Consider the following 25,652-nt stretch of genomic DNA (forward strand, 5'->3'; position numbering starts at 1 on the left):
TTCTTTTCCTCCAGGGATCTCTACCCTGTCTGCTTAAAGCCCACTTACATTTTTTTTTTTTAATTTAGCAGTAGCGGGTCTTCCTGGAGAAGGAAATGGCAACCCACTCCAGTATTCTTGCTGGGGAAATCCCATGGACAGAGGAGGCTGGTGGGCTACAGTCCATGGGGTCTCAAGAATTGGACACGACTGAGCACTTGTCAGCAGCAGCGGGTCTTAGTTGCGGGATCTTCATTCCTTCACACAGTATCTTTCGCTGTCGCACTCGGGCTCAGTTGCCCCAGCATGTGGGGTCTTAGTTCCTCATGCACGCATGCTTGCTGTGTCACTTCAGTCCTGCCCGACTCTTTGCAACCCTATGGACTGTAGCCTGCCGGGCTTCTCTGTCCATGGGACTCTCCAGGCAAGAATACTGGAGTAGGTTGCCATTTCTTTCTCCACTTAAATCCTCAACCAGGATCAGACCTGTGTCCCCTGAATGGCTAGGCAGATTCTTAACCACTAGACCACCAGGGAAGTCCCACATGCCCACTTTTTAATCCAATTATCCATGTTTTTTTTACATGGCTACTAGAATATTGAAAAATGTACTTCATGTTTCTGTTGAACAATGCTGCTCTAGATTTTTGTGTGTGTGGTGGAAATTGTTCAGGAAAATAATTTTATATATAGGCATGTTTCTAGGACTTCCCTGGTAGTCCAATGGCTAAGACTCTGAGCTCCCTATGCAGGGGACCCAGGGTCTGATACCTGATCGAGGAACTAGATTCCATATGCCGCAACTAAAGACCTCACGTGCCACAACTATCAATAATAATAAATGAAACAAACCTGCTTGCCATGACTAAAACTCCCACATGATACAACAAAGATCAAAGATCCTGCATGCCACAGCTGAGACCCAGTGCAGCCAAATAAATAAAGAAATATTTAAAGAGAGTTTTTTCCAACTGTTGTGTGGATTTGAAGGGTCAACGATGGCATGCAGGCGGCCAAGAAGGATGCAACAGTGGTTGTGGGGGCCGGACCTCAGAGGGCAGTGGTGGGAGTAAGAATGACAACAGCAGTCACATTCACAGTAAAGTGGTAGTTGCTGTGTTTTAAGCATTTTGCATGTTAATTTCATTCGTCTCCGAAGCCCTAGGAAGTAGGAGCAATTACTACCCCATTTGGCAGATGAAGAAACTGAGGTACAGAGAAGCAAGATCATCTGTTTAAGACACCTGGTTGCAGCCTATGCCCCTTTGGGGACATGAGGACAATTACGGACAGATTAGTAGGTGGACTGAGAGACCCCGGGAAGGGAGACAATGAAGCCTGGGTATGGGGGAGCCAAGGGCATGGAAGGAAAAGCCAGTGGTGGTGAAAGACAGGATCAATTAAGGGTGCACCAAACCTGGGGAGCCTGGAGGACGTCCAAGGGGGGATACAAGTGGCAACTGGATGCTGGGTGGGGACAGACACCAGGTGGACAGCTGAGGTTGTGGCTATACTTGCATGAAATGCGGGTAACGGGAAGGAATTGAGGGTCACAGTAAATCACTGCCCTCCTCCAGGCAGAAACTGTTGCAGGAAGGGGGACCCCTTCCAGGGCCCAAGAATGGGCTCTTGTCTAACACTTGGAAATGAACTCTCTGAGGAGACACATGTGGTGACAAAGCAGAAGACTTTATTGGCAAGGCGCACCCAGGCAGAGAGCAGCAGGGTAAGGGAACCCAGGAGAAGTGCTCTACCACGTGGCTCGAAGTCTCAGGTTTTATGGTGACGGGGTTAGTTTCCGAGTTGTCTCTGGCCAGTCATCTTGCTTGGCCGGTATTTGATCTGACTCAGGGTCCTTCCTGGTGGTTTGAATCTCTCAGCCAAGAGGGACTTTAGTGCAAAGGATCCTCGGAGGTTGGTAGGATATATAATGGACTGGCATCTCCTCCCTCCTTTTGGATCCTCCGGAATTCTCCTGGTTAGTTTTGCTGGCAGCGCTGTAGTCTTTATTGGAATCTCCTGTTGTGAGACCACGCATGCAAGTGGTTATCATCCTGCCTGGCCAAGGTAGGCAGTCTCCATCAACAGCGGTGGCCGTGGTGGGAGGGGGTCCAGGCAGGAAATCAAACAGAAGGGGGTCACCTGTGGCCACCCCAGTCAGTCTGCCCCCAAGAGGCTATAAACTCTCCTTGCATTCCACAGGTTGCTTGAGCACCTATGTATGCCAGGCCCATGTTGAGTGTTGAGGAGTCAGCAGTGACCAAGATGGACAGAGATGTCTGCCTTCGTGGTGTGGTAGGGACAGTGGATATAACATAATAAGAGTTATATATAAATAGAAGATCAGTGCTTTGGTCTGAAAGTTTGTGTCCCCTCTCCCAAATTCATATTTTGAAATCCAACTTCCTTATGTGAAGTTATTAGGAGGTGGGGCCTTTGGGAATTGATTGGGGTTAGATGAGGATTTGAGGGTACAGCCCCCATAATTAGATTAATGCCCTTATGAAGAGGAAGAGAAACAAGGTATTTCTTTCTGTGTGCAATGCACCAAGGAAAGGCCATGTGAGGACGTAACCAGGAACAGGGACTTCACCAAGACCCCTGCAGCGCTGGCACCCTGATCTTGGACTTCCACCATCCAGAAGTATGTGAAATAAACGGCTGGGAATTCCCTAGTGGTCCAGTGGATATGAATCTGCCTGCCAATGCAGGGGACAGGAGTTTGATCACTGGTCCAGGGAGAGCCCACATGCCATGGAGCAACTAAGCCCGTGGGCCACAACTACTGAGAGCCTGCATGCTGCAACTACTGAAGCCCATTAAGCCCTCGGGCCTAGAGTCTGTGCTCTGCAACAAGAGAAGCTACTGCACTGAGAAGCAGCAATGAAGACCCAGTGCAACCATTAATAAATAAATGTCTAAAATTTTTTTAAAAAGAAAGAAATGTCTGTTACATAATCCGCCTAGGCTGCCCTATTTATTATAGCAGCCCCAGCTTACTCAATCAGTTTATGATAACTGCTCTGGAAAAAAAAAAAAAAATATATATATATATATATATGTAGCAGGGAAGGGAGAAGGGTCCCAAGGGTAGGCATGGGATGGAATTTTGAAGATGGTCACACTGCAGTTATGAGATATGAATAAAATCCTGAAGGAGGCTGAGAGAGAGCCATGCAGACATCTCAGGGAAGAGAGGTCTAGGCAGAGGCAACAGCAGGTGCAAAGGTCCTGAGGTGGGATGGTACCTATTGAATTTGAGAAAGGAGGCAGGTCTTCACATCACACACCCTTGTCCAGATCCTTCATCCAACTTCCTTCAGCCGGCTGGGGACACAGCCCTTGAGCTAGCCACTAGAGGCCACCCTCTCTGTGGTTTCCAGGGTCACTACACTCATTCTGCCTGTGAGGTCACAACTGGCTTTCGCTGAGCCCTAACTGTGCCTCAAATGCCATGCTAAGCGCTTTAGAGAGATGAACTCAGCTGTCTTCCAAACGTTCCTCTGAGTTAGATGCATTGAAAACATTTATTGCAGTTTTATTGAGTATAAGTGACACACAACAAACCACACACTTTTAACGTGCACAATCCGTTGAGCTGGAAGCAATCACCATAATCAAGATATTAATACTAAACAAATCCTAGTTCTTTTTTTTAATCCCTCCCTCCCATGTCTCCGCACCCAACCCCCAGGCAACCACTATAGATGAGGTTGCATTTTCTAGAGTTTAAATAGAACCATAGAGTACATACTTTAAAATTTTTTGGTCTGGCGTCTTTCCCTCAGTAAAATTAGGAAGATTCATTTGTGTTGTGTTTTCGAGCCCCTTTTTGCTCCTGGGGAAACTGAAGCACGTAGAGATGTCGCTTGAAGGGGGATTTTGGTGAGTTGGTGTCACGCACAGATTGGGCCCCCGGTGGAGGCGGGTGCTGGGTGCGCAGCTCTCGGAGGGGCGCTCTGATCCCTCGGGGGACGCGGGCAGGTGCAAACGGCATAAGGGGCCCCGCCTCGCGGGCAGGGGGTAGTCAGTCCCTCAGCGCCTGGAGGGGGCGGGGCCGAGGCCGGGCAGGGGCGGGGTCGAAACCGGGGGCGGGGCGGGACCAGGGAGGGGCATCCCGGCTCTGGGGCCTCCGATAAGTAGCTGCAGGGGCTCGGTCGCGCTTGGGCGCTGCGATAAGGCGGGTGGCGGTGAGGGTCGCGTGGCGTTGCCGGGAGGCTCCGCGTCAGGAGGCCCCAGCGCCGCCACCCGGGACCGGGGCCGGAGACCCAGGCTGGGGGCCGGGCCGGGGCGGGGCGTCCGGCCGTGTCACGCCCGCCTCCCTCCCGGGGCCAGGACCGCTAAAATGGCGGCGGCGGCGGCGATAGCGTCCCGCACCGGGCCCGGGGGCCTGGTCGCCGCGCCGGGGCCCCACTAGCACTTTCCTGGGCGTCCGCGTCCCGGCCGCGTCCTGGCCTCTGGGGCGCTCGCACGCGGCCCCCGGGGCCCTCGGTCCGCCCTCCCGGCGCGCCCATGAACTCCGTGTCGCCGGCCGCCGCTCAGTACCGGAGCGGGAGTCCGGAGGACGCGCGCCGCCCGGAGGGCCGCAGGCCGCGGGGACCCCGAACCCCGGACCCCAACAGCCTGGGGCCCTCCGGAGCTAGCGGCCCCGCTCTTGCATCGCCCGGGACCGGCCCCGGAGAGCCGGACGAAGTGGACAAGTTTAAGGCGAAGTTCCTGACCGCTTGGAACAACGTCAAGTACGGTGAGGAGGGGGCGGGGCCCGGGGCTTCGATTCTGACGTGAGAACGAGCTGAAGTTCAGGCGGGCAGGGCTAGGAGGTCGGTGGGAATCTAGGAGAGCCAGGACCCTGCCGTTGCCAAGTATTCCACCCTTTGTTCCCCTCCTGTGAGTCACCTGTGGGTCGTCTCCCGCCTTGCCCAGCCCAGGGCGGGCCGCTGGCTGGCAGGTCCAAAGGAGAATGTGTTTTCAAGTCTCAGTCGACTCCTCAGTGTGACCTAGGACAAGGGTTTTTTGTTTCCTTGTGCCTCCATTTTCCTCCTCTGTAAAATGGGTACAATAATCAGACCTGCTTTGATTCATCCTGAAATTAATAGCAGACATGCATGTGGCTTCCCAGGTGCCGCAGTTGGTAAAGAATCTGCCTGCCAGTGCAGGAGACTCAAGGGACATTGGTTCACTCCCTCGGTGGGGAAGATCCCCTGGAGGAGGAAACAGGCAGTCCACTTCCATGTTCTTGCCTGGAGAATCCCATGGATAGAGGAGCCTGGCGGGTTACAGTCCATGGGGTGGTATAGTGTACATAACTGAGCATGCACAGGCAGCATATGTGGCTGTTACTAGGGGCCCCGCCTCCATCTAAGAGGAATGTAGCACAGATTCCCCAAGAGCCTACCCTGACATAAGAACTAGGAGAGTCCCCGTGTCACACGTGGGGGCACATAATCGCTGTTGCTGTCCTGTTAGGGTGCGTGTCTGCCAAGCAAGTGCTTCATCTTGCTGGGGGCTGCCTTGTGTCTCCCCAGGTTGGGCAGTCAAAAGCCGGACCAGCTTTAGCAAGATCTCCAGTGTCCATCTCTGTGGCCGCCGCTACCGCTTCGAGGGCGAGGGTGAGCTGGTGGCCCCTGACTAGGGTTGGAGGAGGCCCCAAAGGGGTGTTTCTGGTGGTAGCTAACAAGCCTGCTCTTGCAGGTGACATCCAGCGTTTCCAGCGGGACTTTGTATCTCGCCTATGGCTCACATACCGCCGGGACTTCCCACCCCTCGCGGGAGGCAGCCTGACCTCAGACTGTGGCTGGGGGTGCATGTTACGAAGTGGGCAGATGATGCTGGCTCAGGGCCTTCTGCTTCATTTCCTGCCCAGAGGTGAGCAGTGGTGGAGGGGGAAGGGCACAGTAGGAGTAGAGCGCCAACCCCAGGTCAGCAGTGTTAACAATGGTTTGTAAACCAAGAATTTCAAGGCCTGTTAGAATTGTGTGTAAGGTTAAGTTTGGGGGTGGAGTGAGAGTTGCTTATAAAATAAGTTTAAGGGGGCTTCTCTGGTGGCTTAGACGACGGTAAAGAATCCACCTGCAAAGTGGGAGATGTGGGTTCGGTCCCGGATTGGGAAGATCCCCTGGAGAAGGGACTGGCTATGCACTCCGGTATTCTAGCCTGGAGAATTCTGTGGACAGAGGAGCCCAGCAGGCCCCAGTCCATGGGGTCGCAAACAGCTGGAGATGACTGAGCGACTTTCACTCACTCCTGGTGGCCCAGGGGTTAAGACTCTGTGCTTCCATTGTAGGGGGCTAGGTTCAATCCCTGGTCAGGGAACTAAGCTCCCGCATGGCATCAGTGCAGCCAAAATGTAAAAAATAATAGTTAAGTTTAAGGAATGTGAACAGTGTAGTTAAACATGAGGTTTCTAATGGAGCATCAGTGTTGTGTGTGAATCATGGGAACTGCCCCACCCCCCATGCCATTGCCATTTGACTATTTGCTGCATCCCTACCAGACTGGACGTGGTGCCAGGGCGCAGGTCTGGGCCCCACTGAGCCTCCAGGGTTGGGCTCTCCCAGCCGACGCCGGGGGCCCGCGCGGTGGCTGCCTCCGCGCTGGGCCCAGGCCCCTGAGCTGGAGCAGGAGCGCCGGCACCGGCAGATCGTGTCCTGGTTCGCTGACCACCCCCGGGCCCCCTTCGGCCTACACCGGCTGGTGGAGCTGGGGCAGGGCTCAGGCAAGAAGGCAGGCGACTGGTATGGGCCGTCTCTGGTGGCACACATACTCAGGTGAGGGCCGCGGCAGGGGGCGCGGGAGCCCCTGGGTGCCCCCCGGGGAACTCAGGCCTTTCCTCCCATCCCCAGGAAAGCGGTGGAGAGCTGCTCGGAGGTCACCCGCCTGGTGGTGTACGTCTCTCAGGACTGCACAGGTAAGGGACTGGGGGCTGAGGTCACGGGGTTCTCACCCTGAGCCAGTCACTGCCTCAGCCGCCTCTTAGGACCCACTTTCCTCAGAGGCTGAAACAAGTTCTGCAGCAGAGGGGCCCTTGGAAAGGACTGGAGGCCCACACTGGGCAGCGGGGGCGCTGCTCAGGATCCCTTCATTCTCTGTGGAATCAGGAGAGGAGACTTCAGGGGCTTCTCTGAGAGTAATAGAATAAAGGACAGAAGGAATTCCTCTCTCAGGTCCAACTCACTCTTTTTTTAAAAAGAATGAATGATTATTTATTTTTGGCTGCAGTGGTTCATTGTTGCTGCGGGTGGGCTTTTCTCTAGCTGTGTGAGCAGGGGCTACTCTCTCTTACTCTCTAGTGGTGCATGGGCTTCACATTGCTGTGGCTTCTCTTGTTGCGGAGCACAGGCTGCAGGCACTCAAGATTACATAGTTGTGGCGCATGGGCTTAGTTCCCTCGGTATGTGCAATCTGCCCAGGCCAGGGACCAAACCTGTGTCTGCATTGGCAGGCAGATTCTTAACCACAGGACTGCCAGGGAAGTCCCCAACTCACTTTTACTTTGTAAACAGTGCTAACGCATACAAAAGTCAGGTCTCCTCTGCCTCACAGGGTTTTCATGAGGATTAAGTGAGTCAGTGATAAACATAACTCTTAGGGGCTTCCCTGGTGGCTCAGTGTGCTAAAGAACCCACCTGCCAATGCAGGAGAGAGGGGTTTGATCCCTGATCCAGGAAGATCCCACATGCCACAGAGCAACTAAGCTCATGCGCCACAACTACTGAGCCTGTGTTCCAGAACCAGAACTATTGAGCCTAGGGGTCATAGCTACTGAAGCCCTCACTCTAGAGCCCGTGGTCCACAACAAGAGAAGCCACTGGCGATGAGAAACCTGTGCACACAACTAGAGAGTAGCCCCTGCTCTCTGCAGGCAGAGAAAAGCCAGAGCAGCAATGAAGACCCAGCACAACCAAAAATAAATAAAATTTTTAAATTAAAAAAAAAAGTAACTTTTAGAACAGAGCTTCTCATATAGTAAGTATTCACTGAATATTAGCTCTCATTGAGTGAAAGTTGCTCAGTTGTGTCTGACTCTTTGTGATCCCATGGACTATACAGTCCATGGAATTCTCTACACCAGAATACTGGAGTTGGTACCCTTTCCCTTCTCCAGGGGATCTTCCCAGCCCAGGGATCGAATCCAGGTCTCTTGCTTTGCAGGTGGATTCTTTACCAGCTGAGCCACAAGGGAGGCCTAAGAATACTGGAGTGGGTAGCCTATCCCATCTCCAGCAGATCTTCCCAACTCAGGAATTGAACTGGGTTCTCCTGCATTGCAGGTGGATTCTTTACCAACTGAGCTATCAGGGAAACCCCCCTCATTGTTATTATGCCCTCCCAATCAGTTTATAAAGGGAGCTTTTGTGGATTAATATCAAGGAATCTACAGATCCTATACATTTTAATGAAAAAATATAGATGTTTGGGGCAAGGTGTAATTTTTCACAGAGAGCCTGTTTCTTAGCCTGTTAGGGCTGGTATAACAAAAATACCATAGGCCAGGGAATTCCCTGGTGGTCCGGTGGTTAGGTGCTTTCACTGCTGGGACCTGGTTTTGATCCCTGGTTAGGGAACTGTGATCCCACAAGCTACACAGCAGAGCCAACAAAACAAAACAAGCACCCACAGGCTGGGTGGCTTGTAAACAAGGTCTTTATTTTTTATAAATCTGGAGGCTGGAAAGTCCAGGATCAAGGCACTGGCTGTTTGGGGGTCTGTTGGGGGCCTACTTCCTGGTTTGTTTCTCTGTATCTTCAGGCAGCAAAATGGACAAGCATGCTCTCTGGGGTCCCTTTTACTGGGGCAGTGATGTCACTCATGATGTCATCACCTCCTACTTCCTCATTCCATCACTTCCCGGGTGGGGGTAGGGGTTAGAATTTCAACACATGAAATGGGGGATGGGGGCGGGGGGGGGGTACTTCACTAGGTGGTGCTAGTGGTAAAGAACCTGCCTGCCAATGCAGGAGATGTTTAAGAGACGCAGGTTCCATCCCTGGGTGAGGAAGATCCCCTGGAGGAGGGCATGGCAACGCACTCCAGTATTCTTGCCTGGAGAAGCCCATGGACAGAGAAGCCTAGCAGGCTACTGTCCATGGGTTCGCACATAGTTGGACATGACTGAGACATTCAGACCACTGCAGCTCTTGTCTCCAGGAAAGATTAAATGTACTTTTCTGGGAGTTAGGAGGGGGTTACATAGCCACGAGGGAGACGACAGGAAAGCAGAGACCAGCGGATGAAACTTGAGGGACGCACAGGGACATCCTGCTGACTGATGAACTGCTTGGTGCTCCCATTTCCATCTCGGCAAACCCAGGTGCCGAGGAAGGGAAGACTGGTCAGGCCCGGGCTTGGGCAGGCACTCTGGGCTGTGGGGAAAGCTTTTCACCTCCCTCCTGGCTTTACACTCTTTGTCATAATCTCAGGACCTCATTTGCCCTCTCTGTGAAATGGAGGTGTCCATACCTGCCTGGCGTGCCTGGGATTGTCTGAGGGAGTTTGGGCGGAGGGTGGGGAATGCTGGAAAGCTTTTCTGCCAGCAATAGGAGTGTCATCCAGGGAGGTTGCTCAGGTGAGGGTGGGCCCCAAGGATGGAGGTTCATACAATGAGACTTGAAAGACGGGTGAGAACATGACCTGCTGCCCTGTCCTTGCAGTATACAAGGCGGATGTGGCACGCCTGGTGGCCCGGCCAGACCCCACGGCTGAATGGAAGTCCGTGGTCATCCTGGTACCAGTGCGGCTTGGTGGAGAAACTCTCAACCCCGTGTACGTGCCCTGCGTGAAGGTAGGTTCTGCCAGGCTCCCCCGTGCCTCCCCGCACAGCCCCCCTCACTGGAGCCCTGCAGACATTTTCAGCTTGGGTTAGGGGTTTATGCTTCCTTTGTCTCTTTGTTGGATTATCCAGTAGTTATGAAGCAGCTATTTTGTGCCAAAAGCCCTTTCAGCTGCTGAGGACTCAAAGGTGAACAGGCAGCAGTTCATGCCCTCTGGGAGCTGACATTCTAGTGGGGGAGTGACAGGCAGTAGGTGTGGGGCCCAGTGGACAGCTGTGGCATTGCAACTCGCACGCTAAAGGAGCCAAAACTAACACGGTGAAGGGCAGGTGGGGGTGGCTGCCCAGCCTCGGAAAGCCCCTCTCTGGCCAGAAGCAGATGAGAAGCCAGGGGAGTAGGCGTCCAGGCAGAAGGAACAGCTAGGCTGCAAAGACCCCAGTGTGTTTACACTCAGAACAAAGGCCAGCGATCTCCCCACAGCCCACAAGGCCCTCTACCATCTGCCCACACTCTCCACCTCACTTCACTCTGCCCCAGCCACACGGGCCTCTTTTCTGTTCTCAGAAGACACCTGCCTCAGGGCCTTTGCACTTGCCATTCCCACCACTTGGAGTGCTCTTTCCCAAAATGATTTCTGAATTCCCTTAACTGTTTGCTGAAACATCATCTCTCAGTGAGGTCTTTCCTGACTCCCCCTGCTTAACACTGCAAAGCCTTCTTCCCTTTTTTTATTCTCCAGAGAGCTGCCACCTTCTGACACATGACAGAACTTACTCCTCTTGTTCTTCATTCTCCCACACTAGAACATAAGCTCCATGGGGACAGGGTTTTGTCTATCTTGGTCACTGCCACCCCCCAGGTCCCCGGCTTGGGTTTGCACACATTGGGCCTTTGTCTTTTTTTTTTAATGATTTTATTTATCTGTTTTTGGCTGTGCTGGGTCTTTGTTGCTGAACAGGTTTTTCGCTAGTTGTGGCAAGCCAGGGCTACTCTTGGTTGGGGTGTGCAGGTTTGTTATTGCAATGGCTTCTTGTTGGGGAGCACAGGCTCTAGGGCACGGGCTTCAGCAGTTGCAGCTCCCAGGCTCTAGAACACAGGCTCAGTAGTTGTGGCATATGGGCTTAGCTGCTCCGTGGCATGGGGGGGGTTCTTCCCCGAGGAGGGATCCAACCCGTGTCTCCTGCATTGGCAGGCAGGATTTTTACCACTGAGCCACCAGGGAAGAAGCCCTGGGGTTTTGCGAGGCATTTGGGTGCCTGACAGCACCTGCCCTGGGCCCTCACTCCACCCCCTTTCCTTCCCGCAGGAGCTCCTTCGTTCAGAGCTGTGCCTGGGTATTATGGGCGGCAAGCCCCGCCACTCGCTGTACTTCATCGGCTACCAGGGTAGGCCCACACCATGCTGCTCCGTCGCATCCCCCCACCCCCTTTACGCCGCCACCCCCTCACTCTTCCTCCCCACAGATGACTTCCTGCTCTACCTGGACCCGCACTACTGCCAGCCCACCGTGGATGTCAGCCAGGCCGACTTCCCACTGGAGGTGAGCGAGCTGGGACCCCCAGGGTGGGGTTGGAGGCCTGTGGACGGAGCCTGCTGAGCCTCCCTCGTCTATCCACCCCAGTCCTTCCACTGCACCTCACCCCGCAAGATGGCCTTTGCCAAGATGGACCCGAGCTGTACCGTGGGCTTCTATGCTGGAGACAGAAAGGAGTTTGAGACGCTCTGCTCAGAGCTGACCAGGGTGAGCCGGGTGTGCTAGGAGGTGGGGGGGCAAGGGCAGGTCTACAGCAGAAGAGGAACAGAGTCTATGAGGCCAGCAGACCTGGCCATGTTGTCAGGATTATTATCCTGCAGGAGCCCTACAGGGTTTTTCAGCTTGGGTTTGGTCTGATTAGCAAAAAGCGTCATGATATAAAAATTTAAGGGAACAGCTGGTCCCCAGAGGCTGAAGTGGCAGGACCTGCCTTGTCCTTTGGTTCTGTTGTTCTATCGGGGATTTACCCTTACGGTAGCAAGAAATGACCACCAGCTTCTCTGGGTGTGTGCATGTCCTCAGTCATGTCTGACTCTTTGCAACCCCATGGACTGTAGCCTGCCAGGTTCCTCTGTGTATGGAATTTCCCAGGCAAGAATACTGGAGAGGATTGCAATTTCCTTCCCCAGGGGATCTTCCCAACCCAGGAAACCTGGGATTCTTTATTGCTGAGCCACCAGGGGAGCTGCCCCCCACTATCTAGTTCAGTGGAAAGAGCCCCATGTTCTTAGCAGAGAGAGAAAATCCCAGGGCTGTCGTTCATTGGTTGCACAAGGTCACATGCTCATTACTGAGCCAATCACTGTAGCCAGAGCACAGACGGTGCTGATTGGCTGCTCTGCATCACTGCGCTGGAGGGGTGGGAGTTGAGTTCAGGAAGCACCTGTTAAGTATGGCTGTTAATTGTATCTACTTGGATAATTACCATGGCTTCGGGACTGAGCTGCTCGCTCTCCTCCCAACAGGTCCTCAGCTCCTCCTCAGCCACAGAACGATACCCCATGTTCACCCTGGTCGAGGGCCACGCTCAGGACCACAGCCTGGATGACCTCTGCTCCCCGCCCTCCCAGCAGACACTGCGGATCCCTCGCAGTGGCCGGCTCCTCAAGGCTAAACGCCCAAGCTCTGAGGACTTTGTGTTTTTATAAAGGGAGGGAATAAGGGAGAAGACACAACCCTATTTATTTTTTAATTTATGTCATGTTAGGTGTGGGAGCTTGAACTCCCCCCTGACAAGTGCAGCTGAGAGAGACCAGTCCAGGAAGCCTCCGGGCTGGGGCCGTTCAGCCAGGAACAGAGCCCGCACACCTGCCTCCCACCAGCTGGGCCCTCCTCATGGGGCAGGGAGGGAGGCCCCCGGGCACCCACTCAGGGCCTGACTCCGTACTGTAGTTTGCACTGGACCGTCCGTGCCCCTCACTGGTCACAAAGCCCCTATCCTGCCAAGAGCTGGTGGGAGGGAGGAGGGGCCATGGCTGCTGGGGGCTAATAAAGCCGTTTGACTTGACTGTGGCTATTGCTGGGCCCACCATTTGAGGGTGGCTTGTGGGGAGGTTCCCTGAGTCATCTGGGGAAGCTTGTTGAGTAGGCCTCAGCCTCCACATCTCTAAGATGGGAAGACTCCCTAGCCTACAGGTAGATGCGAGGGTCCATACAGTTGATAAGAAGGGGAAGCGGCCCCTGCAGGCTCCCTTGAGCTCAGTGGCTGCTCTTGGGCCCCTGCTGCTTCCTCCGTTGTCGGCCCAGCTGCCGGAAGTGCAGCCGTTTGGGGTTGAGGCCAAAGGCCTGCAGTCTCTGGCGGCTGAACTCACGTCCCCCAAGTGTCACTGTGGGGCCCAGGAGACGTGCCTTCTTGCCCCTCTTCCGCCTCTGGGGGGCCAGCTTCTCTGTGGGTGTCACAGGGTCTGCCTCTTCCTCTGCTGGGGTGCTCTCAGGCTGGGACCGCTTGCCACAGGCCCCATCAAGTGCTACCAGCTGTCCTGATGAGCCAGCTCTGTCTCTCTGTGGCTTCCCTGTGGCTTCCGTGGGCATCTCTGCCCTGGAGGAAGAAAAGTCATGGATCAGCCCTGGCCGGTCACAATTTTTATAGGCTGGTTTTTATAGATGAGAAAAGGGGCAGCTCAGAGAAGTGGCCAGAACAATTTGGGGGCCTGCCTGCACTCAAACATGGGTCTGATACCACACTGGGATTTTTCTACTCTGAAGCTGGAGTGGGTGGATAGATGCTCTTGATCACTTAGCCTGTGCCTACACTAAGCTCTTCACACAAACTAACTCATTTTAGCTTTATGTCAGCTCTGTGAGCACTCCTGATTTATAAATCAGGAAATAACAGGCATAGTAACAGTAACAAGAGCTAATAGCTATCCAGCATTTATTGTTTTAAGCACTTTACATGAATCGATTTATGTAATCTTCAAAAAAAGAAAAACCCAGCAAGAAGTGAGCCATCTGTATCTCCATTTTGCAAATGAGGAAACAGGCCCAGAGAGGGAAAATGACTTGCCCAACATCATACAGCTATGGCCCAGCCAAGACCTGATGCCCAGGTATTGGAAAGGAAACCCTACCCCCAGGGTCATGTGACAAACAGCTGACAAAGCATGACTCAAACCCTGGGCCTGACAGGGCTCCAAAGCCCACCTCTCCACCAGCCATACTCACTCCTCTGGGCAGAGTGACTTGAAGATCTGCTGCTTTTTCCATACGTTCCGGGCCTTCTGGCTGTACACCCTCTTGTCCTGCAGTTCTTCCTGCTCCGACCTGCGGGCCCCCAGCAGACACGTCTGTTGCTGGGTGGCCTGGATGGGGCCCATGCTTGCCTGCCAGCCTGCTTGCCCCTCCTCCCGGGGCACCCAGCCCAGCCCCACCCCATCACCTGTACATGCAGGTCTTCTTCAGGGAGCACCACCGATTCAGCTCTTTGTCATCGGCAGCGAGGATCTGCAAGGGAAGGGAGGGTGGGGTCCTGCTAGTGAGCCCCAGGGGGCCCTGACTCTCAGCCTTAGTCAGCTCAGGGGTCAAGGCAAGGCAATGCTAGTTCCGCCAGGCAGCAGTGTCACGATGGTGAGGAAGAACCGATTTCTGCAGAGGCCAATGGAGGTTTTTTTGTTGGGGGCATCAGATGGGGAAACTGAGCCCCAGAGAAGGGGATCCTTACCCCAAGTCACATGGCCAGGAAATGGCTAATGTCAAATTATAATCTGGGCCCTGACAGGTACACTGTGGTCCCAGCAGACTCAAACCAGGGGAGGGGTCTCTGTGCCAATGACCAGCTTTGCTAATACAGATGAGACCCAGGTTCCCAACCTTAAGACCTTAAGTCTCCTCACTTACGAGTTTGGCAACCCCCTCAGAACCTACTGGAAGGTTATCAGGATGATGAAGTGAATACAGATTGTATAAGCTCAATCATCATTGGCTATTTTTACTGTCAAGCATCCATAGCCATCATGGCTAGGGCACAGTGACATTCAAAGCACATTTGTTTCACATCCCCAGTCATAAGGTGGGGCTGTTATAAGGCCCATTTTACAGATGGGGAAACCAAGTTATAGAGCCTTAAGTCATACGTCCAAGGTTATACACCTGGTGAGTAGCCCAGTCAAGATTTCAACTGGTGCCAAGTCTTAATGGCCACACTGCTGCCAATATACGGAATTAAAACTGATATTTACTGGGGCTTCCTGTGGACAGCACTGTTTGAGCCCCTGCCTCACAGAAACCTTTGTGGCAGGCAATATTATTAGTATTATTATTAGCACTGTTGGTCCTGCTGTTTTGGAGATAAATAAATAGGCTGTGTCACAGCATGCCCAGTTCTGGGCATCCCCGCTTGCTTCTGGGGTACCCCGGGGTCCAACCTCCTCAGTGCTTAGTCCAAAGTCGCAGGGCACCACCGTGCGGTACTTGAAGCGACAGGGCAGGTCATCAATGATGTCCTCGTAGTCCAGCCGGTAATACTCATCCAGGTACTCCTCGAATGTCTTGTCCCCTGAGTGGGGACAGAGTCAGGCTGTCGGGGTGTGCTGGGCCCAGCGAGCCCCTGCCCACCCACCGGCACCCGCCTGGGCCTCACCGGGGTCAAACACAGGCTTCTCCTGTCCCACAGCCGTAGCGAAGGGCGACTTCCGCTTCTTCTTGCCCAACGAAGGGGCCTCTCGCTGCTTCTTCTGGGGCTGGCTGGGGTCATAGTCGGCATCCATCTGCCAGGACACATAGGTCAGGCCTGCCAGGGGACCCTCCGAGGCGCCCCCTGCAGGTTCCCATGCCCAGGGCACCTACATTGAAGTCGGGGTCCTCGCAGTGCAGCTCCTGTTGGCTCCAAGCTCCACCTTGCTCCGGCCCAGCCCACGTGTCCCAGTTCCAGTCGTCTGGTTCAGGCCAGACAGGCAGGGGGTGAAGAGGGGATCAGTAGGCCAAGCACCCCCACCCCCAGCCCGGTACCCCAAGTGACCTCACCTTCCAGCCCTTCTTCTTCCTCAAACTGCGGCTTCTCCTCCTCCACGGCGCCATAGTACTCGTCCCCGAAGCACTTCTACAGGGTCGGGGCCGGGAGGGTCAGCAGGGCCCATTCCCCACCAGACACTGGTGCTCCTGCACCTTATGTGGCTCCCCAGCACCGCCCCCCAGGACCCAGCTCCTGATGTGGGGAGAACCCTGTGTGTCTAGGTCCCTGTATCCCCACTTCATGGCTCATCTTGCCCCATCGACCCTCCCACTCTCTGCCCCCCGTTCCACTGGCTAGGAAAGGCAAATATTGCTAACTGTGCCACTTATAAACACCTACTACATGCCCAAGACTGGGCTGTGTCTCACTGCATTCTCACAAGCACCCCAGAAGACAGAAACTGCTAACAAACAGAACCTGAAGCTCAGGATTAAGAAGCTCCTAGAAAGTGAAGGTTTACCTTCAACTACACAGCACCTACCCACTCCACTTTTCACCTGGCCCATCTACTCATCCTTACTCTCCCTTCCATGAACCCCCAGGCTGAGTCTTTTTGGTGCCCGGGGTCCCCACTGCGGCTCCCATCCAGGCCTCATTGCCTGTTTCCATGGTCTGAATCCGTGTTCCCCCTCCCAATACAACAATCAACACTAATGGCTCAATAAATGTGTTTAAAGAAAATATAGCAGCCCATGGTTCCTTGAGCATTTACCAAGCTAATTAGCATTTAGTATTTCTCACAGCCCTGAGGTAAATGCTGCGGTTTGGACCCACTTTACAGACAAGAGACACAGGATTAGAGAGGTCAGGTCACTTCTCTGAGCCAGAAAGGGACTGCTCGCTCCAGAGCCACACTTGGAGCACTCAGCTGCACAGCCAGGCTGGGGCTCTGGGGCTGCACCTGCATGAGCTGGTCGTGCCGGGCAGGGTCGAAGTCATCCTCCAAGTCCTGCTCCTCAAAGCCCAGCGTCTCATTGCCCGTGACCTGCCGCAGCCTCTCCAGCTTGGCCAGGATCTCCTTCCTCTTCAGGTTCTTCAGCTGCTTGAGTTCCTCCTGCTTCCTCGCTTTCTCCTGCAGGAGGCAGGTCAGAGGGTGTCAGCAACCCCCCCAACCCCTGCAGGCTGCACGTCCCCCCAAAGGCCACCCTGAGAGCCACTCACCCTCTTCTTCCGCTCCCGTGTCTCCTCCCTCTTCTCCTTCCTGCGCTCGTCCTTTCGGCGCACAGAGGAGGCGATGCTCCGAGGGTAGGTCTTGACCTGTGGGCACCAAAGATGATTCTAGGTTCCTTCCCTGGCCTGGGACCCTCCGGCCAGGTCCTCCCCAGCCCCCAGCCCCTGGCCTGGCCACCCACCGAGGCAGAGTCTGGCTCCTCAAAGCGGAAGTTGTACTTGAGCTCAAAGTCCTCCTGCTTCTTCAGAAACAGTTCGCCCTCGTCTGAGGAGTCGTCCACAGCCAGCTGGACCGGGGGACCGGGGACCCTGAGGGATGAGATGGGGTGGGGCTGGGGGGTCAGCAGAGCTCCTGCACGCCTATGTACCAGCGTGTTCACACATTTAATCCTCACAAGAACACTCTGTTAGGGAGCCACTGTTACCCCATTTTACTGATGGGGAAACCGAGGCATGGAAGTCCAGGAGCAGGGCCCCCTGGCTCCAGAGCCCACACTCTGGGTCTCTTCCTCAAGAAAGGCCGATTCTGGGGACTTCCCTGGTGGTCCAGTGGTTAAGGCCTGCGCTTCCAGTGCAGGGGGGCACAGGTTCAACCCCTGGTCAGGAAACTAAGATCCTGCATTTCGTGTGGTGCACCCCCCAAAAAAAGGCTAACTCAGCTGCTGTTGTTCAATTGCTAAGTTGTATCTGATTCTTTGCAACCTCATGGTCACAAAGCCAGGCTTCTCTGTCCTCCACTATCTCCTCGAGTTTGCTCAAATTTATGTCCATTGAGTTAGTGATGTCATTCAACCATCTCTTCCTCTGTCGTCCCCTTCTCCTCCTGCCTTCAATCTTTCCAACCATCAGGGTCTTTTCCAATGAGTTGGCACTTCACATCAGGTGGGCAAAGTATTGGAGTTTCACCTTTAGCATCAGTCCTTCCAATGAATATTCAGGGTTGATTTCCTTTAGGATTGACTGCTTTGATCTCCTTGCTGTCCAAGAGACTCTCAAGAGTCTTCTCCAGCACCCTAGGCGATCTTCCTGACCCAAGGATCGAGCCCATGTGTCCTGCATTGGCAGGCGGATTCTTTACCACTGAGCCACCAGGGAAGTCCCTAATTCTGTTACTGCTGCTGCTGCTGCTAAGTCGTTTCAGTTGTGTCCCACTCTGTGCAACCCCATAGACGGCAGTCCACGAGGCTCCCGTCCCTGGGATTCTCCAGGCAAGAACACTGGAGTGGGTTGCCATTTCCTTCTCCAGATTCTGTTACCATCTGTGTGATAAAGTAAACAGCCAGTGCCTTTTCCTTTCTGGCCAGTGCTGTCTCCAGGCCCCTGGGGGACAGGGGCACGCACCTTTCCTCCTCTTCGTCTTCCTCCTCCTCATCTTCCTCCTCCCCTTCTTCCTCATAGCGCTTGTTGAGGATGTAATCTCGCAGGAAGCGCTCCCCCTCATCCAGCTCTGGGTTGTTCCAGAATTCCCTGAGGTGAGTCTAGGGGTGAAGGGTGTGTGATAAGAGCCAGGTCAGGGACTCAGGATCAGCGAAGCAGGAGGGTGGGGGCATGGATTGTGGGCAGCCAGTGGATGTAAGTGACTGCAGCTTCACAGCCAGTCTGTGAAGTAAGTGGGATAATCCCTATGTTATAGAAGCTGAGGCCCAGAGATGTAGGGGCCCCATCCTCAAAAGATGTGCTCCTGGGGACTCCTCTGGGGGTCCAGTGGTTAAGACTCCATGCTTCCACTGTAGGGGGCACGGGTTTGATCCCTGGTTGGGGAACTTAAAATCCCAAAGGCCGCATGGTGCAAGGGAAAAAAAAGAAAAGGAACAGACTATGTGCTCCTGGCTGGCCACTCAAGGGTGAGTTTCCAGGAAAAGGCTGGATGGAGGCAGACCGGGAAGTTTAGGGGGTCAGTAGCCAGGGATGGGAACTCACCAGTTCTTTCAGGGTGTCGGGGTTCTGAATCTCCTTCTGCCCCTTCAGCCACTCAATGTAGTCAGCATCCTCCTGGGCCTGAGGGATGGCCAGCGATGAGGATCTACTGGACACTCCTGGTGCCCCCTCTCCGCCACCACCCCCTGTCCCACTGGGACCCAGCACCCACCTTCTCCTCTTTGCTTTTAGCACGTTTCTGCAGCAACCCGGAGCCACCTTCCTCGGCACTATCTTCATCCTCACTGTCCTCCACAAATGCCCGGAAGCTGCCCAAGCAAGAAAACAAGCCTCAGGATGGGTGCGCTGGCCCTGCCCGCTGATCCAAAGATGAGCCCTATCTACTAATAAGCCCTGAGCTCCTCCTGACCAGCCCAAGGCAGTGCTGTGACATACAGCCCATGATCAACCCCATTTCACAGATACAGAAACTGAGGCCCAGAGAACAGAAAATGACAGGCCCAAGAGCACACAAGTGCCCATTAAGTGGGCACATTAAGTGACAGAGCTGTATTTGAACCTTGGCCCGCCAACCTCAGAGCCTCAACTCTTTTCCACTTGGCAGCTCAGCCAGCTCCAGGGCTCACCTTTCCTTCAGCTGTTTCTGTTCTTCCACATAACTCTTCGACGAGCTCTGCTGCAGAGAGAGTGACAGGGGCCTCAGACCCTGCCATGGGCCCCTTAGCCCCCGAACCCTCCCACCCAGCCTCCATCCCACACACCTGGAATCTCTGATCGGAGGTTTCCCCATCTGAATTCTCCTCATCGACATATTTGCTGGGCAAGGAAGGATGAATGTTTCAGAACAGACTTCCCCTGGCCTGTCCGTCACTGTGGGGTGGGGGCTCTTAAGAGCAACAGCTGGGGCCTCCCTGGTGGCTCAGTGGTAAAGAATCTGCCTTCCAATGCAGGAGGAGACACAGGTTCGATCCCTGATCCAGGAAGATCCCACATGCCTTGGAGCAACTGAGCCCTTACGCCACAATTATTGAGCACGTGCTCTAGAGCCTCGGAACCACTACTGAGCCCACATGTTGAAACTATTGAAACCCAGATGCCCTAGAGCCCGTGCTCCACAACAAGAGAAGTCACGGCAATCAGCCCACACACCACAACTAGAGAGCGGCCCCTGCTTGCCGCAACTAAAGAAAAGCCCCCGCAGCAATGAAGACCCAGCACAGCCAAAAACTAATAAATAAATAAAAATTATTAAAAGAGACAAAAATTCAAACACAGAGCACCAGCTGGGGGGTGGGGGCAGTGGGATGCAGGCAGGTCATCAAGCCTCCTGCTCTCTGAGGTTCCCCCAACTCTGGTGGGTCATTGGCTTCTTCCCACCCCCAGCCCTAAGTCCCCCATGTGTCCACCTGCCCTGTGAAGGTGGAAGCAGAGGAGTTAGGCTGTCTCCTCACCCTCCTTTCTCCAGGATAACCTTCCTCTCGTAGTCCTTCAGGTACATGGGTTGCACCTTCTTTCGCTTCTCAGCTGCCGGCTCCTCTTTGCTGTCTGAGGACGATGCTACAGGGCCACCACAAGACATCTGTCATCACCCACACCCACAACCCCCTTCCTCCCCCAGGCAGAGAATAACTGTGCTGGACCAGAATCAGATGGAGGTTTCAAATCCCCGAGCCACCAGTTTCCAGCTACCAAATAGGCATCACACTTGCTACTACCTGGTAATAGCTGGTGGTGATCACTCAGTGAGTAATTCACACTCAGAACAGTGCCAGACACACAGCCATTATTAGTGACAACAGGTCATAACCCTGGACACTCTTGGCTGATTAGTAATCAGTATTTTTTCTTTTGGCTGTGCCGCGTGGCATATGGGATCTTAGTTGCCCCACCAGGGATGGAAGTGCAGAGTCTTAACCTCTGGACGACCAAGGAAGTCCCTCTGCTAATCAGTTCTGACTTGTAGACGAAAAAAAGTGAAAGTGTTAGTTGCTCAGTTGTGTCCGACTCTCCGCACCCTATGGACTGTAGCTTGCCAGACTCCTCTGTCCATGGGATTTCCCAGGCAATAATACTGGAGTGGGTAGCCATTCCCTTCTCCAGGGGATCTTCCTGACCCAAGGATTGAACCCAGGTCTTCTGCATTGCAGGCAGACTCTTGACTTTCTGAGCCACCATGGAAAGATTGAATAGCCACAACAGCTTCTAAAGCCATGAGGACCCAGGGTCCCGTGAGAAGCAGCCCCAGACCTGTTCGCTGATAGAAGGTGGCATCTTTCTGATAAATGCGGGGGTCCTTCTTCTTCAACAAGGAGAGAGTCCTGTAAAAGTCACGCTCTTGCTGGGGGTCAAATTCCTAGAGCAGAAAAGGGGGTGGGGACAGATTTCAGAAGGGGGCTGTGATGGGGGCAGTAAGCAACAGGGGCAGGAGGGCTGAGAGGGTGTGGGAATTAGGGTGTAGGGAGGGGTACAGGTTAGAAGACGGCAGAATCCAGCTGGGTAGAGGCAGGTGGGGGGAGGGCTGGAGGGCTGGATCTGAGTGGGAGGGAGGGTCAAATGGGTGGGAGAGGGGACCCCCGTGGGGGTGGACCACACATGAGTAGAGAATAGGAAGCAAAAAAAGGTAGCAGGCAAGGGGGTGGTGGTACTTCCTGGAATCAATAAGGGATGGATGATACAGGGGCAGGTGGGCAGAGAAGGCATATGAAAAACAGAGGAAGGGCTGGATGGCTCAGTGAGTCTGGGAAGATCAGGGCTGGTGTGGGGAAAAGATGGGTGCTCCACGGGGCAGAGGGATGCCCCATTTTGGGAACAGAGGCAGACAGGGAGAAATGGTTAGACTGTCAGGGATGAAGGCGCGATGGGTTGGAGGTTAGCTGCCCCCTGTAAGTCCGGGCCAGGATGAGACAGGGCTCTTGGACACCTCCCGCAACTCCAAGACGGAGGCGGAGAAGCTCACCACGTGCTCGTCGCTGGAATCAGACTCGGAGCTGGAGTCGCTGCCGCTGTGCCGGTCCCCGTAGCGATCTTTCACTGTGGGACAAAGATGCAAACCCCCCACCCAGGTGAGCCTGGGGGACCAGATCAAACCCCACCTGCGGACCGCCCGACACGCGCGGGCCCCCCACGCGCATGCGCCCCGCACTCACGCCGCTGCAGCTCCTCTCGCTCACGGTAGCGGCAGTACCTCGCCGCGAACGCCGCGTTCACCCGCAGGGGCGACGACCCGCGCGGCTCCGGCATGGCTGCTCTCCGACCCACTGCGCACGCGTCAGGAAAGCACGGCCTCCCTGGAGGCGGGGCTACGCACAGTTTACTTTAAATAGGGGCGGAGCCTCCTGGGCCGCACAGAACCTTGCTCCCAGCCCTTCCGGGATCCCTGGCCCTGAGACCGCAGTCCCCGCCCACGAGTCACGCCTCTGCGGGGAAGGCTGCAGCCACCGCCCATCCCACTCCCCCACCCTCGGGGCTCCAGGCACCCAGCTGACATCTGGGGGCCCTTTCTCCACTCGCGGTTTCCTGCCTCCCTTCCGTTCCGACAGCGTAAACCGCTGCCCCACCCAGCTCACTTACCCCTGGCGCTCTGGGAATTACCACTCTCTCCCCTCCTCCAAAGCATCCACGATTCTCGACCCCCAGGGCCCATCCCCACAAACATCCTGGATACGCGACTCTCCATCGCCCCCTCAAAAATGACAAGCCACCAGCGCTGTGGTCATGCACAAGTCTTAATTTAATGGGTAAAAACATTAAATTACACACACAACAATATTTTCCATAAAGCTTAATAAATAACTTTTTTTTTTTTTAACTCTGTACAAGGGACTGGAAATGAAGCTTTCAACAAAATATGAATGAACTCATACTACCCTTTTATCGATTTGGAACACTCCCCCCTCCCCCATGCCGGAAAGCAGTGTGCACACTTGAGGTCTTCTCTCCGTAAGCCGGCCAAGGTCGACAGGTTCCAAGAGCCTTGGAAGAGATGACCTCACTCTCTCACTCTCGAGGGCAGGGGTTTTAAACGCTCTGCCCTTGGGACTCAGTCTGTAGGCGTGGAGGAAACTGAACCGTTTAGGTGGCTGTTTGCCTGTAGGAGCCCTTCTCTGCCCAACACACCGAAAGGGGTGAGAAAAAAAAAACAAGAAATGCACGTCAAACACACACACCCCAGAAATCAACACCAACAAGCCACAAACCGGTGCCCCTCGGCAGCGGGCAGGAGGAGCAAAGGGAGAAAGTGTTTCTTCCCTCTTCTGACACAGAACTCAGCTGGGTCCTGCTGCTGGAGTGGGTGGCCCCAGGTCACAGGGGTGCCACCGTGTGCCGCTGCAGTATGTCCATGAGCTCTTGGGCCCCTCTCCCCCGTGCCAGCTCTAGGGGTGTGAGCCCCCTGGCGTCCCTGTGATGGAGATCAGACTCGGTAGCCAGGAAGCTGACCACAGAAGTGTGGCCCTCTCTCACTGCCAGGTGGATGGGGAGCGCCCCGGTGCCATCGGGTGCGTTGACATCAGCGCCGTGCTCCACCAACACTTTTAGGGTGTCAAGGAATCCAGTGCGGGCTGCATCGTGGGCCGGAGTGGTGCCCGAGGCATCCTGGACGTTGGGGCTGGCGCCTTGCTTCAGGAGTTCCAGGGCAATGGTGGGACTGCCGAACATCATGACCTGGTGGAGGGATGGGGGTAGAGAACGGTCAGGGAGTCTCCAAAGGAGGAAGTCCAGGGAAAAGGGTGACTGGAGAGAGGGATCATTCGGGAGTTGAGAATGCCAGATACAAGGTTCTCAAGAGAAGGAAAAACTCCGGGGAACATAAACTTCCAGGCAGCTGTTGAGACCCCAGAAAACAAGATCTCCTGGGAATAAGGACCTTCAAAAAACGGGTCACCTTCCGCTAGGGTATAGCCCCCGTGGAAATTTTCAAGGAACCTAAGACCCTCCCCCAAGGAACCAGAGACACTTCTCCCCACAGATGGGAAATCATCAGGAAATATGAACCCCACCAGAAAACAGACCTCAGAGAACAGTCCCCTCCAGGAAATGGAGATGGCCAGGGAATTTAAAACTCCTCCAAGGAATTTTCCCCTCCCATATAGTAGGGATGCTTTCTGATGAAATGGGGTTCCCCTTTTGTAAATGTCCCCAAGGGAACAGGGACTCCCATGTAATCTGTGACTATTCCCTTATTGGTATCCCCCTCCCCAAATATGCCAGTATGAAAACCCTGCGGGAATAGAGATTCTCCCCACAGGAAACTGGATACCTTTCAGAGAACCCCCAGAAAATGGGTACACCTTGGAAATAGGAATCCTTCCTTACTACGGTCGGATCGTCCATAGATGCTCCAAGACATTGGAGCCGCCTTCATGAAACTCGGATCCAAAGAAGGTGAACCCTCACCCACGGAATAAGAACTTCTACAGGGAAACCGAATCCTTCGCAATCAGAGAACAAGGAATCCTCCAAAGATGGAAAGCTCTCCCCTCCCCCAATCTAACCCCATCCACCACCCACCTAAGAGGACATCAGGGAGCCAAGTCAGCCCAGAGATGCAGGAACAGACCTCAGTCGGCTACCCACGGGAACAAGGTGAGAAGAGGGAAGGGGTCTGCGAGTCGGCCCGGGCTCACCTGCAGCGCAGTCTTGCCAAAGCGGTTCAGAACGTCTGGGTGCACCAGCTCGCGGTGCAGAAGGCGGCGCACCTCCTGCACGTCTCCTCGGGCCGCCGCCCCGCTCAGCCGGTCGCCGGCGTGGACCTCTTCCAGCAGCATGTCGATACTGGCGGCCTGCGAAGCCCCCCGCCCCACCCCGCGGCGGTCAGTGAGGGGGAGCCCACCGGCGCCGGCCCGAACAGCCCTCCCGCAGCGTCCCCGGCCTGCAACGAGGCTCCGGGTCGGACTCGCCTGTCCGGGTCTCGGGCGCGACCCCCGCCCTCCCGGCCGGCTCCTCCCCCTGTCAGAAGGTGGGTAGAGAGGGGCTGAGAGCCCGGGCCCAACCCTCCGCTAGCCCGCAGGGCCCTGCCCGGCGCCCGCCCCTTGGGGGCTGGGTCTCCCCCCAACTCACCCTCCCTCCTCCTCGACGGGCGGGGTCTGTTCTGAGCCGGCTTCTCCGCCGCTGCGGAGCAGGCCGCTAGGGGGCGGAGCCAGAGCTCTCGGCCCCGCCCCCAAACGCCGCGGATTTGTTTTCTTATGAACTTGCTACGTTGTAGCCCAGCCGCGTTGCCCAGCTCCCGACCCTGTAGTGCTCCGCCCTCCTGGCCAGCGCAGCCAATGGCCACGCGTTGCCAGGGAGGCTTTGGGCGCCGGAGTGGGCGGGCCCGCTTCTGATTGGACAAACTGCGGCGACCGGTGAACCGCGAACAATGGCGGGGTTTTCGGTTTTTCAAAAGCGACGGGCGGGCGGGAAAGAGGGCCCGTTTAACTGACCCAGGGGAGAAAGGTCAGGCGCAGGGTAGCGCGGGCTGCTCCGGGACCTCGGCACTTCCGAGGGGAAGGGAGGTAGGGCTGGGGCCGCCCAGTTTGGAGTTATGCGGTGCGATAATATTTGTTAGTTCTTACTGTACAGAGTGCTTTATTTCATTCATTCACTGTGTGCCAGAGCCGTTCCTGGCGCTGGGGGGCCTGCATTCGAGCTACTAATTTTAGTGTTAAGCACCGTGAGGAAAATAAAGCAAGGAAATGGGGTGAGTGAGAAAGGAATCACGTTTGGCTCAGATTGCGCCAGCCCTGGCACAGCAAATTCAAGGGCGTGGAAGAAAGTTCATTCTCCATCTGCCACGTGGGTGAGCCTGGGATGCGAAAGTGGCGTCGGAGGCTCTTAACAGAGGCCTTCAACAGCGGGGCCTTCACACATTTACTGACCCGCTACTGTGTATTAG

General features: G+C 55.0%; 3 protein-coding genes across 5 annotated transcripts; 1 reads left to right on the forward strand and 2 right to left on the reverse strand.

Moving 5' to 3' along the window:
- Window positions 1–4,117: 4,117 nt before the first annotated feature.
- On the forward strand, window positions 4,118–12,790 carry ATG4D (autophagy related 4D cysteine peptidase). Its single transcript, XM_055544631.1, has 10 exons — window positions 4,118–4,723; window positions 5,505–5,588; window positions 5,671–5,844; window positions 6,473–6,746; window positions 6,822–6,886; window positions 9,630–9,760; window positions 11,056–11,134; window positions 11,213–11,289; window positions 11,371–11,490; window positions 12,249–12,790. The coding sequence occupies exons 1-10, from the start codon at window positions 4,492–4,494 to the stop codon at window positions 12,429–12,431; spliced, it is 1,419 nt and encodes a 472-aa protein (XP_055400606.1). The 5' UTR covers window positions 4,118–4,491; the 3' UTR covers window positions 12,432–12,790.
- KRI1 (KRI1 homolog) lies at window positions 12,442–22,083 on the reverse strand. Of its 2 annotated transcripts, none has more exons than XM_055544619.1 (19): window positions 21,928–22,083; window positions 21,738–21,811; window positions 21,029–21,134; window positions 20,233–20,338; window positions 19,543–19,597; window positions 19,408–19,454; window positions 18,993–19,089; window positions 18,824–18,901; window positions 18,245–18,381; window positions 17,086–17,212; window positions 16,895–16,990; window positions 16,635–16,805; window positions 15,745–15,820; window positions 15,568–15,656; window positions 15,362–15,488; window positions 15,147–15,277; window positions 14,162–14,226; window positions 13,948–14,046; window positions 12,442–13,321 (listed from the first exon to the last, which is right to left on the reverse strand). In XM_055544619.1, exons 1-19 carry the CDS (start codon window positions 22,019–22,021, stop codon window positions 12,982–12,984), a joined length of 2,115 nt encoding a protein of 704 aa, XP_055400594.1. In that variant the 5' UTR covers window positions 22,022–22,083; the 3' UTR covers window positions 12,442–12,981. The 2 variants fall into 2 exon arrangements, with proteins under 2 accessions (XP_055400594.1, XP_055400589.1); XM_055544614.1 differs by having other exon boundaries at window positions 19,408–19,457.
- A 407-nt stretch (window positions 22,084–22,490) lies between these two features.
- CDKN2D (cyclin dependent kinase inhibitor 2D) lies at window positions 22,491–24,963 on the reverse strand. 2 transcript variants are annotated; one of them, XM_055566601.1, is made up of 3 exons: window positions 24,839–24,963; window positions 24,406–24,561; window positions 22,491–23,443 (listed from the first exon to the last, which is right to left on the reverse strand). In XM_055566601.1, the coding sequence occupies exons 2-3, from the start codon at window positions 24,544–24,546 to the stop codon at window positions 23,084–23,086; spliced, it is 501 nt and encodes a 166-aa protein (XP_055422576.1). In that variant the 5' UTR covers window positions 24,547–24,561; window positions 24,839–24,963; the 3' UTR covers window positions 22,491–23,083. The 2 variants fall into 2 exon arrangements, with proteins under 2 accessions (XP_055422576.1, XP_055422577.1); XM_055566602.1 differs by lacking the exon at window positions 24,839–24,963 and having other exon boundaries at window positions 24,406–24,787.
- Window positions 24,964–25,652: the final 689 nt, after the last annotated feature.

This window comes from Bubalus kerabau, chromosome 1 (genome assembly GCF_029407905.1).
Source record: "Bubalus kerabau isolate K-KA32 ecotype Philippines breed swamp buffalo chromosome 1, PCC_UOA_SB_1v2, whole genome shotgun sequence".
In the NCBI taxonomy this organism is placed as follows: domain Eukaryota; kingdom Metazoa; phylum Chordata; class Mammalia; order Artiodactyla; family Bovidae; genus Bubalus; species Bubalus kerabau.